Source organism: Macrobrachium nipponense, chromosome 39 (genome assembly GCF_015104395.2).
Source record: "Macrobrachium nipponense isolate FS-2020 chromosome 39, ASM1510439v2, whole genome shotgun sequence".
In the NCBI taxonomy this organism is placed as follows: Eukaryota; Metazoa; Arthropoda; class Malacostraca; order Decapoda; family Palaemonidae; genus Macrobrachium; species Macrobrachium nipponense.
Genome location: NC_061099.1, coordinates 6,479,077 through 6,491,631, shown reverse-complemented (window position 1 = coordinate 6,491,631; position 12,555 = coordinate 6,479,077). Strand labels below are relative to the sequence as shown.

General features: G+C 38.7%; 1 protein-coding gene across 2 annotated transcripts in view; it reads left to right on the top strand.

The window, feature by feature from the left end:
* The window catches only part of LOC135210073 (probable cationic amino acid transporter), a 291,242-nt gene that overhangs the window by 233,932 nt on the left and 44,755 nt on the right, over window positions 1-12,555 (top strand). For both annotated transcript variants that reach the window (XM_064242870.1, XM_064242871.1), the window contains exons 6-7: window positions 9,028-9,209; window positions 11,787-11,871. In XM_064242870.1, the coding sequence (XP_064098940.1) occupies window positions 9,028-9,209; window positions 11,787-11,871 (267 nt within the window). The remainder of the gene's footprint in view (window positions 1-9,027; window positions 9,210-11,786; window positions 11,872-12,555) is intronic.

Below are 12,555 nucleotides of genomic sequence, written 5' to 3'. Positions count from 1 at the left end.
TCTCTTGCTGTCGCTTCCGGGGTGTGTTGTGCGACAATTGAGAGAGAGAGAGAGAGAGAGAGAGAGAGAGAGAGAGAGAGAGAGAGAGAGAGAGAGAGAGAGTTTGCTCCCAATTCCAATTCTCATGGTTCGTGAAAGCGCTTGCAGATTTGTTAACTGGTGTAAATAACGTGAATTTAATGAGGTTATTGCTTTCCATCCGAAGAATGCAGTTCATAACCTGCATATGTATGCATACGCACATAGCTGAAATGTGTGTATGCATACATATACGATTAACTCTTGAACTCGTGGATGAAATCCGCGTGCAGACAACTTCCACAACGCCAACCTCTTCAGACACATGAAACAAAGGTCCCTCTCAGCAGTGCGTCGAACCCCATTACATGCGTAGGCCATTCACATCCAACTTCCAAGCACTCAGTCGTTCCATGGACTTCAATGAAGACCCACCCTTTCCAGAGCCTCTTTCACGGCACATATCCAGCCCCATCTGAGTCTTACTCCTCCCAGTATAGTACTGCCGGATGTACGATCTCCCCACCAGCCTATATCACCCTTCATCCGGTCTTTCCACATGACCAAGCCACCTCAAGGTGTTCTGATCCATCTTTTCGTGTGGTAACCTTGTGATGCTTTTTTCGTGTATATTTCCAAGAATTATGTAAGCCATACAATACAAGTGACAAGATAGCTTGGCGCAGAGCTTGCAATTATTGTCGACTGCTAAAAGTGGCGAGATAGCAAAGAATGGAGCTTTACTTCAGCCTTAATACCGGATACCAGGGCACTGATCATTTTGGGAAACAGAATGAGACGGTGTTCAGGACAGAAGAGCAGATGCTGAGGCATGTCTTGAACTGCACCTACTATGAAATTCAGGGCCTCTGTAACACAGTTTTTTGGATTTTGCTCCTTATCAAAGCATCGGATGTAGCTGAAGTTGACATAAGTATATTTTACAACTACACACAAATTTTGTCAGCATTATCAATAAACCTAAACCCGATAGTTTTTTAATTTTTATTTTTATAGAGTAAAAATTATCTAGCCGACGCCATGGCCAATGATTACGAGCCAAGAGTCGAAAAACATTCATTACGTAAGCAAGGTAAACATCGTTTTACGAAATGTTGCCCCGCCCATCCACCAGACAGAAACCCATTCACCTTATTCCATCGGCTCTGAAACCCATAGTAGTCAAGAATGGCTAACAGGATTTGGAATTGTCCCCGTGGTTGCAAAACTGCATTTGTCTTACGACTTGCAACTTTATACAGTCAATAGAAAGCCCGTGGCCATACTTACTATGCCTGAGTAGGTAATTATTCAGTTTCTAGTTTAAATCCAATGTTTATGGTCTGATTTGTATTTAGCGTAACGTGATTGTAATACTTGTAATGTCATTCAGGATTTTGAACATTTCCATTAACTATTCACTATGCACCAAGAGAGAGAGAGAAAGAGGGAGATGTATGTAAACAGTCTTTATAAACTATTTTTGTCAAAATAAGATTTTTATTCAAAGTAAATACAAGCTTTATATGTGCTAAAATCTCAAGCAGACCAACGGATCATCCGATATAATTTTTTTTCTTCTTCTTTAGTCTGTACGACCTGTTGGATATAAAGACTATGAACGGCGGAACGATACATAGATTGGGTGGGTGGGGGTATCTGTGCTAGCGTAGTAATACTACTGTAGCAGTAGTGCCGCAAAATTAGTAATAGCAGCAATATACATGAATTAAACGTTTAGGCCAACTGCTGGGATCCCTGAGGATCATTTAGCACTTCTTACAACTACTCGAGAAATGAATTTTTATAGGCAGAAGTTAGATTTTCTAATACAACAATGTCCATGATAGCCTTCATTGTTATCCTGAATTATAACGAGGCCAAAAGTGGGTGGAGCCTCATGAAGTCATCATTCTGACGATAGAAAAAAGAAACCCACAAATTCAATTTGTAATCTTGGTTTACTTCTAAGTAAGTATTTACATTAAGTTTTACTCCACACTCGAGTACTTTCAGGCCTTCTGTGGCCCATTCTCAAGAGATGTTTGGGATGTTAGCCTTGACCCAGGCTCAACATCCCAAACATCTCTTGAGAATGGGCCACAGAAGGGCCTGAAAAGTACTCGAGTGTGGAGTAAAACTTAATGTAATACTTAGAAGTAAACAAGAATTACAAATTGAATTGGGGGTGTGGGTTTCTTTTTCAATCTTCAGAAGCAAAACTGAAAGAAGTTTTTGTTTGATTCTGACGATAATTATTGGTGAAGGTTTAAAGCCAAAATACGGTACCGTCTATTTTTTTTTTTTTTTTTTGTTTTTTTTTTTTAAGTAAATTGGTAGATAGCCGATAAATAAAAATTGCTTGACATTGGATACACCAGTTATCAAATCAAGCTTGTCTACTATGTCTTTGAAAATTACCAACTATTCCCTACATCTTGTCAATCTGATTGTGACCTATAAAGTAGATTATAATTTCTTAGGACACTCATTTTGGGAGTTAGACTAATAATCGAAGTTTTTTTGTATTAACATATTTTGTTGGTTTGTTCATTATGACAATTATCAGTGGAGAGGATTCAGAGTTCATAAAGGTGTACTGCTTAGCTTGTATTTAAATTTTTGTCATTGTTGCCAGAGGTATAGCCTTCGTTACGTATAGCCAATCATCCATCGAGAAAGAGGGAAGAAATGCTGTCATAAGTTACGTAACGAGTGTGTTCGAATAAGTTGGCCCGTCTTCAAAAAAAGTCACTTTTATATTATAAGTACCAAATTTATTCAACCTACGTAATGCAGAATACAGTCAAAATTTATGTGTAGATATAGTGTATTCTGAATAAGCGTTATATCTATGAAATTCATAGATAAAAAGTTATTGCCAAAAAACCGTGTTACAGAAGCCCTGAATCTCATAGTAGAATTCCCGATAAAGAATTGGACAGACCAAGACAACACTTATTAGTTCAACTACACTCGAGTCCGTGTGATTCCAACGATGCTACCCCACATCTTTCGTCTTTTTTTAATTCTTGTTTCGCCCCACATACAACCTGAACAATTAAGCTCCTCAGCTTCCACCCCGCGACACCTGCTCATAGTCTAATGCAACGTGACTCTGTTATAGTAGATTCACATCAACCGTGCATTTGATGTCTAGGCCAGCCCCTTACGACGCTCATGATTGGCTGTTGTAAGCCAATCACAGGGCTGGAAACTCTCAGTGTCTCTCGAGAGTTCACATGGGTAGGATTTGCATTTCACTTCTCCTGAGGTATACGTCTTTCAGGAGAGGTGGAACATACATCCTGCCCATGTGAACTCTCTCGAGAGACTGAGAGTTTCCAGCCCTGTGATTGGCTTATCAGCAGCCAATCAGGAGCGTCGTAAGGGACTGGCCTAGACATCAAGTGCACGGTTGATGTGAATCTACTATAATTAAACTCGATTTATTTTAGCCAGTTCGAGGCTAGATGATATTCACACAATCTTTGACTCGGATTTATTTATCGTTAGTAATGTGCTTCTCTAGCGGATGTTTTATAACGAAAAATGTATTGGTGATAATGACAGTATTGTTGAGAATAGCGATTTCGTTTTGATGTCGAACTTATTGGTGTACTATCAGTAGTGGCAGCGGTAACAGTAATTAAAATGTTAATATATAACCTTACACAATCGCCAGTAATGATAACGTTATCTTACGAAAATTCTAAATAAAAATCACAAAGATTTTGATAATCCTGAGTCCAAAAAGCAGCGATGGTGATGATGACCGTAGTAATGTTAATAGAAAAAAAACCATAGTTATTAATGATGACTCATATGATGTTGATAAGAACGTTCTATTTAGCAGCATCTCATTAGTTTAATATCAGACCTCTAGAATGTGTGACGCTGATGAGTTCGGTGCTAAATCAGAGTCTGTCCCAAGAGTTTCATTAGCAGATTACTCGAGCGTTCGTAAAAGGAGGTGGCTTGAATTCCCAGAGAGACCTCCACCATTTAAACAAGTAATAAATGCGCCGAAGTTTCTTCGGCCCAGTCGAGTTTTCTGTACAGCGTATAATCAAGGCCACCGAGAATAGATCTCTTATCTTTCAGTGGTCTCGGTATAATGCTGATGAGCCGCCGCCCATGAAATTTTATTAACCACTGCCTGGTGGTGGCCTGGCCTATATCGCTGCCAGACGCACGACCATGGCTAACTTTAACCTTAGATAAAATGAAAACGACTGAGGCTAGAGGGCTGCAATTTGGTATGTTTGATGATTGGCGGGTGGATGATCAACATATTAACCTGCAGCCCTCTAGCCTCAGTAGTTTTTAAGATCTGAAGGCGGACAGAAAATGTGAATTTGTGCAAGGGGAATCCATCAAGTTCTCTCCTCAGGAGATTGCGTTGGCAATTCAAGTCTCACGTGACATCTCAGATATTTAAATTTCAGGACTTGCTTGTTGTTAGTGAATGCTTAGGTTGAAGTTAGTGGTGAGATGGGTACCACCACGACTGTCATATTTGTAAAATATGATTCACAGAGAGAGAGAGAGAGAGAGAGAGCAACACGCATGTTTTGCATGTGCAAGTTCGTGCTAACTCAGAAATGAGTGCAGTCAATAAGAAATCGATCTCTCTCTCTATTGTTAGATTAGAAGAAAGAAAGTAAAGGAAATCGATTTAGTGAGAGAGAGAGAGAGAGAGAGAGAGAGAGAGAGAGAGAGAGAGAGAGAGAGAGAGAATTTCCATGCCTCCTCGATAGTATCTTCCCGGACTTGAAGAGCGATTGAGACTGTTCTCTGGAAAAGTCCTGTGTCTCTAATTCAGCCTCACGGAAGATAATCTCCATTCTTCCCTCCTCCTTGTTGTACCTCCTCCTCCTCCTCCTCCTTCTTGATTTGCTGACGACGCAGCAGCAGCAACAGCTGAGTCAGCGCCAGCAGGAGAACCTCGCCTTTGAATTTCTCCCTCCTTCAGCTTCAAGTGATTGTGTGAGGTCCAGTTTCTCATTAACCTCTCTCTCTCTCTCTCTCTCTCTCTCTCTCTCTCTCTCTCTCTCTCTCAAATTACGCTTCATCATTACCTACTTCCTGTCTTAACTCTCGTCTCTCCGTCGCATTCTATTGCGAAGTGGTTTTAAACTTCTTGGTGAAAAATACTTTTTTTTTTTTTTAATCGGGGCTAGCCCGGGAATGTTAGGCGGGGGGGGGGGGGGGGGGGGGGGGGGTTAACAAGCATGATTTTACGAGGGATGATAAAGTTTTTTGATGTGGGGGCGCTGGTGGGTGGGGGGCGGGGCGGGGGCGGGGCGGGGCGGGCGGGGCGGGGCGGGGCGGGGGGAGTATTATTTTATGGAGGTTGATAAAGCAGCGAACAGGAAACCCATTTGGGCTTCTATTAAATATCTGAGAACTGTTGTTCGTGGAATGTCAGATTTGGAAAAATTACGGGAATTATGATTGCCTTAATATCAGACTGTCAGCAGAGCAGTTGTTTATATTGTTTGCAGATTCAATTGGCTTTGTCTTTTACAAACATCCCCGTAAAAAAGGGCAAGATAATGTAGTAATGGATGGGGAAGATATTGTACTGGAATGTCGGATTGGAACACGTCAAATAGAATGGGTAACTTTTGATGACAGTTTACGTATTGCAAACAATGTATTCGCTGAAAGCAAGAGCTTTGGTAAAAAAAAAAAAAAGTTGGGGGAGATAAATATACTGTAATGTCATAAGAGCGAGAGAGCAAGCAATAAGTATCAAAATTTACGGACATAATTAACATAATTAGCGTCCAGATTTGAATCTTTCGCTGTTATTACGCTAAAATAATATTGATTACTTTATGTGTTCAAGTTACACTTGTTCATTAAATTGTTTGGCCTGGATACAGCTAAGTTGAAATGATAGAAGTGTTGTTTTCTTATTCAATAAATGTCGTGAGTAGAGAATAATGCCGCTTCCTGCTTGGAATGATAACAGACCTGTCCAGTGCACTAAGGCATAAGAGCCGAGGTCACAAGAAAAAGATAATTCAATAAGTTAAGAGCAAATTCACTCGAGAAAGATGACCCTTAGATAGAACCAATTTGATATGATCACTTCTATTTGAATTCCATTAAGCCCCTTATTGGTGCATTCGATTTTGGCGTTTGTTCATCTGATTTCAATTAGATTCTCCGCAAACATCATTTCTTGCCGGAGCAAATTGCTCTTGTTATTTTTGATCGCAAGCACTGTGTGCCTGAAGGCCTTGTGTTCTGCTTGCAGCAGCACAGCCAGTGCGCCTGCGTGCTTGGGATGCTGTACGGATAGTTTGTCGAAGCAACAGATTTCATTCATTGACAAACGTCCGGGAATAAATGAGATTTCTGCTGCTCTACACTTACCTATTCCATTTTTTATATGTATAGTATAGGCCTAAGCTACGATAACTCTAGATTTTCAAATTATTAGGATGCAAGTTACGTCAGCTGTCACAAAATACAATTGCACATACTTTCGTCTATTTCAAAAATGAAACAAATGCCTTCCCCTGAAGAATAATATGCAGTTTCGCATACTATGAGAATTTGTATCGTGTTACGTTTAATAATGCATTGAACAAGGGAACCTGGGGTTGTTAACAAGTGGCCAGTCTGTGTAGACACCAGTTATTGTTAGTATTATTTTTCCTGATAAAATCACTTGAGCGTGCATGAAAAAATCGTAAACATAGGTACATATGGGCAGGCGTTTGAAAAGCTAGTCGTGCCCAAACTTGAACTAATTCACCGACTAATTAATATTCCTTTATTCATTTTTTTTAAAGAATTAATTTCCTTGTTTAATATTCGTATCCTGACAAATTCCACCGGCAAACAAAATGCCTAGCAGTGTCACGAGGTAAGCTTATAACTTTCGCAATTTCTACTGTTCAGTTTTTGACAGCTTCCATCCCAGCTTTTGGAATTGGATGCATCAAAATTAGCCATCGCTGGAATCCCCATCTGTGCCTGTTTCTTGGTTGAATGGCCTTCCTATAATATAGCTGGGACCGTTTCCAATTAACGGCAGACGCAGATGAAACCGATAGGGTATTTGTTTTTATCAATATCCAAAGAATATATCCATGGTGTTTGATGAGACCCAATCCAACTGGACGAAGCTGAAATATACGAAGGCGGGAAGAAGTTTGTATTTTTGATGAAGAAAATACAATTATTGCATTGTTACCAAACAAAAGATGGGCCTTTCGATCAACGAATTTGTCATACACGGAAAATGCCGTTCTCGTAAACAGGTGGACGGTCAGACTAAGCTGGAGAGTTATAAAAAGTTTGCAAAGACATAAGCTTCATCTACGGCCACGCACGCACACTCACACACTATATATATATATATATATATATATATATATATATATATATATATATATATATATATACACTACATATACCATATACATATACATATAGCTATTCGGGACAGATGTCTGATCCACTTGGCAATCTAGGGAAATGGACGGAAGGAATTGTTGTAATCAATGAGGACGCAGGAACTTTCGTCGTAATGTTTGGATGATGGATCCTGTCCTAAGATACAGAGCATGTTTTATATCCTTTATTTGTGATATGGACTTTGCCCAATCGCGTTTGTTTATTCCTCGTATTGTGTCCTCTACGAGTGTATATATATATATATATGTGTGTGTGTGTGTGTGTGTGTGTGTGTGGTGTGTGTGTGTATGAGAGAGAGAGAGAGATTTGTGTGTGCTTTTGCCCGAGACCAAATTTCATCGTTCACTCGTGAGGTTTTCTCGTCGTTTCGAATTCTGTTCTTTGGTTCATGTGTTTCTAGACGTACAGTGTATCTATCTATCAGTGACATCTTCAGTAGGCTGAGCGTGTTTGCTGGCTCTCAGTGGAATTAATAAATATGTGGCAAGGCTACCATATTCAACTCGCAAACAACCGTTAATACTTGCCCATAAAAGCCCGTCTCTTTTTAGTGGCCAGAAGTGCAGCTTGACTCATTCTCAGTATTATGGAAGGATCCTTGAGTTATGATTACAAAGGAAGAAGGAGCTTCCATGTTGTGTAACAAAATTCAACTAAAAAGGGAGGAGAAAAACGAGGGAAAAACACTATAGAATTTTTAATCAATCCCCCCACATTTTGTTGGTCGAGTAAATTGTCCATTGCGTTTCTCGAAATGGACCCTTGCCAATAGTTGCTACTTCTCTGTATAGGCCTAGCGAGACCTATCGTCCTAACCAACACAGATTCTGTTTCAAAGAAAAAAAAAAAAATTTATTTTTTTAGCAAATCTCTTTGATCCGCTAAACCTGAGTGGAAAACGTGTTTTCCTCCTGTATATTCTATTTCCATATTCTGCTTGGAGTCTACGTATACTACTACTAGTATTACTCTTGTTTTGTATTGTATTGTAATGATGACATTATACACAAATTCGTGCGAAAACAAACTCCCGTCTTTAGCTTTATGCAATCGATCTTAGGCCTTAGTTGTTTTCCTTGTTGCAGTATGGCGGGAATTCCCTTTCGATGGTCACCTCTCTCTCTCTCTCTCTCTCTCTCTCTCTCTCTGAAGTCTACTTTCTCACTGGCGCAGGTTGCTGGGTGAAGGCGGGTGACGCAATGCACCAAAAGAGGCCTTTTCGCATAAGAATGTTCGGTGTCACCAGAGAGGCACAAACACGAAGATAAATGGCGCCCCAATCTTGCGTCACAGGTTGCGCATCGAAGAGGATTCTGACTGTTTTAAGGTTCCCTGTAGTGTTATTGTTCCGTGCGGGCGAAGGGGAACCACGTTTTTGACACTTGTTTATTTCCTCTCTCTCTCTCTCTCTCTCTCTCTCGTTTCCTTCTCTTGTCTCTTGGTTCTTTGCTGTATATATATATATATATATATATATATATATATATATATATATATATAGATTATTTACCTATTTATTATTATTATCCGAAAAAAAGAAAAAAAGAAAAAATAAATCCGACTCTATTTCAGCTGCTAGCTGGCGCAGCCGTGTGCATGGTCGTCTACAGCAGCTTCTACGAGACGGGCGTCCGGGTGAAGGTTTACCGCCGTCCGCAGAGGGCGCTGCCCCTGGCCATCTCCGTCTCCATGGGCATCACTTTCCTGGCCTTCTTCGCGCTGGGCATCGTCCTCACCCTCATGACGGGCAATGCGTAAGTCAATCTTGGTTTGGTTTGGTTATTCATTGTATTTTGTTGTCAGGTGAAGGTTGTATTTGAAATGTGAGGCATTTTTATGTTATTCTGACTGTGTTCAAATTGAAAGTGTTATATGTAATATTACCACTGACTGAATGATAAGCGTGATGAGGCTTCGTATCTCGTGACATAGTTATTGTTGTAAATCTTTGCCAAAACATAAAACTGGTTTGGGAAGAAGGTTTGCTACGAAAAAAACACACCTCAAATAACATGTTTTTTTTTAATGGCCGCGTTAGTTTTGCGTGATAATTTCAGTATTAAAAAAACTTCATAAGCGTTCATCCCCTTTCTACTTCCAAGTATATCACGAAGTATACTTTTCAGATTTCCTTTTGTTTTGATCTGTTTCTCGTTCACTGTTTTTAAAATAAAACCTGGAACTGATCGCTTAAAATTTCGATGAAAAGTATAAACGGCATCAGAGAAAGGATTATACCATTGCGCCAAAGAACGAGGTTTGCCCTGCAAACAAAGACTTCAAGGCATTGAGCTGTTACAGAGAGAGAGAGAGAGAGAGAGAGAGAGAGAGAGAGAGAGAGAGAGAGAGAGACGACACCTTTGAGATAATCAAAATGGTTAGACTAAATGATGAACAGGCAGCCAATGAAGAAAATAACGGCGTTGAGCTTTGAGAAATTAAATAATACTATAGAGCTGTATACAAGAGAGGGGTGAGGTGAGGAGAAGGCAAATGGATAGGGGGTGTGATGAAGATTCAGGTCGGTAGGATACAGAATCTCAACTTGACCCCGAGGAAGGAAAATGTTTGGAATACTTGCAAAGAGGAAGAGTAAATAAAGCGAATGCGTAGACGAGAAAACGTACATGAAGGATGTAACCTTAGACATTACAGTTGAAAGCAAAAAAATATATATATGAAGTAGGGAATATGAATTAAATTTTACTTGCCCAAAATCTGAAAATGTGGTGACATTTGCACTTGGAAAAATATAATATACATCTATTTAATTTAGCGTTAAAGTGGGAGTTAGAAAGTGTAACACACACACACATATATATATATTATTATATATATAGTGTGTGTGTATACAATATGTTATAGTATAGTATAGTTTACAATTTTATTCAACCATAAATATTATAGCCAGAGTAAGGCGGTTGACTTCAATTAGCTAATATTTTGTGGGTAATCTCCTTCTCATCAAAGATTTATTAACAAAACCCTTTCTCATGTAATATTCTATAAGTAGTCTGGTAATCGGTAGTACATATGGTACCTTTATCCTTTATGATCAAGTAGCTACCCAAGGTCTAAAGACCTTGGTACTACCCTGCCTTAAAACCTGAGCCAGGAGTAATGATCTGACAGAAGTCGATTGTTTTTAATTAGTTTTTATTTTGTTATTGTGTATCAGTATAACATGTTTTTCCCCCATTATGACTGTTGTTTTATGCATAAATTTAACTATATATTACATTTAAGGAGCTATACAAGCACCCAGTATTTCTAGGTACAGTGTGTAGTAGTCTTGCTGGCAAGAATTGAAGTCTTTGTAGTATGACCACTTTATCAAAGGATCCACCTGTAAAGTTTCATATTTCAACTTGAGATATGCAGCACTAACTTATGTTGCATATGAATCACATGTATAGAATATGAGATCTTGTAATTAAAAAGTTGATTGTTTTCATGAAGTCCTATAAATCAATAGGTCTAGACCTATTTTATTTTTGTCGATGAGTGACTTTTCTGTATATGTGCATATTTTTCTAAAGTAATTTTGTATTTTTCTATCAACCCAGTTATCAACTGTACAGGTTGGTACAAGTAAATTTTTTCATACATATTGGTTTATAGTGTCCATTTTATTTATGTTGTAGAAAAGTATCATAATTGGGTTGACATGCTGTAGGTTCTAACCCACCTTTGTAGGAAATCTCTTTGTTATAGTAACGAAATGTGTTAACTCCCAAATCCCAGTACAGTACTGAAGAAGAGTATTGATGTTTATAATACATATTGTGAAGTTCATAGTATGTCAGTCTTCAGAATTATTTATTTCTGGAGCACCTTTGTTTTAGTTTAGATATTACAATATAATGATAGTATATAGTATTTGAAAATCCCATTTTCTGTGAGCAGGCTCCGTGGTACTTCTGTTTGAATAATCTTATAGCATCAAATCATCCTTTTGTTCCTCAGTTTTGCTTTTGACTAATGTATGTATGTACTGTATAAGCTATTTTCCATTTATATATTTATTTTAGTACAGTATTCAGGGTAGTACTTAGTAGCTGGTGCATTTTGAATTTTTTTTTTCTTACACTATTTGTGAATCTTGTGCAACAGCCAACATTAGTAGCTGGCTTGGTTTCTTCTTCCACTGCAGTGCAGTATTTCAGTCATGGTCTTAGAACATGACCATCAATGAGAATGCTGCTGTTTTGTGTCTTAGTGTTGGTGGTATGATTTATACTTCTGTTAAAAATGGCTATAGAATCATTGCCTCTGTTGATGCTGCCTGATCCAGTCTTATGTTTACCTGATGGAAAATTTATCTCTTGCAGAATACCTCCGCAAGGCGCCCCACTTCTTCAGGCATTGGAAAGGCGGGATGTCGGATGGGCGCGCTTGGTTATGGGATCCTTCCAGGTAATTCAGCCGCCATGTCCTGAAAATTCCCAGTAAGACCTCCACACTGTAGTCACAGACTGATCCCAAAACTAACTAAAGGGAAACTTCACATTAAGAGTTCTAATTCTTATTCAAAATTCTCCTCCGTCAGAAGCTCATATCCAAATGCGAGGAACTGAATATATTTCCTAATTTGCTTTGTGTTGAAGGAGATTAGGCCTGTTGGTTTTACAGTTTGTAATTAAGAGGCATTTGACATCCTGCCCAGTACAGTATAGTATATGGTCCTGACAATGGAAATGGCAGCAGTTCATTACTGTGTGTACTGCATTTTGTTTACAGCCTCACATCCACATACTGACTATAGTAGTATCGCAGGTGTTTTACAAAAAGGAAATACAGAACACTTTTGTCTTTAAATAAGTTATCAAAGTAGTGCAATTCATCGTTTTAGGTAAAAAGTTGGTATCGAGAATTAAATGGAAGGATGCTGTTTTCAAGCATGTAATTTTGTGTTTAGAATCAGTCTTCTGCACAAAATAATGATTATTTTTAAAATGTAACGATCATTGTTTTTTTATGTTCAGAAAGGTGGGAGTAGGTAAAGGTATGCGAGTGTGAGAATGTTATTTGGTAACCTTATTATAGCACAGACATTTTTTTTTGTCTATCCAAGCCAAACTAGCACATTTATATTTCTAG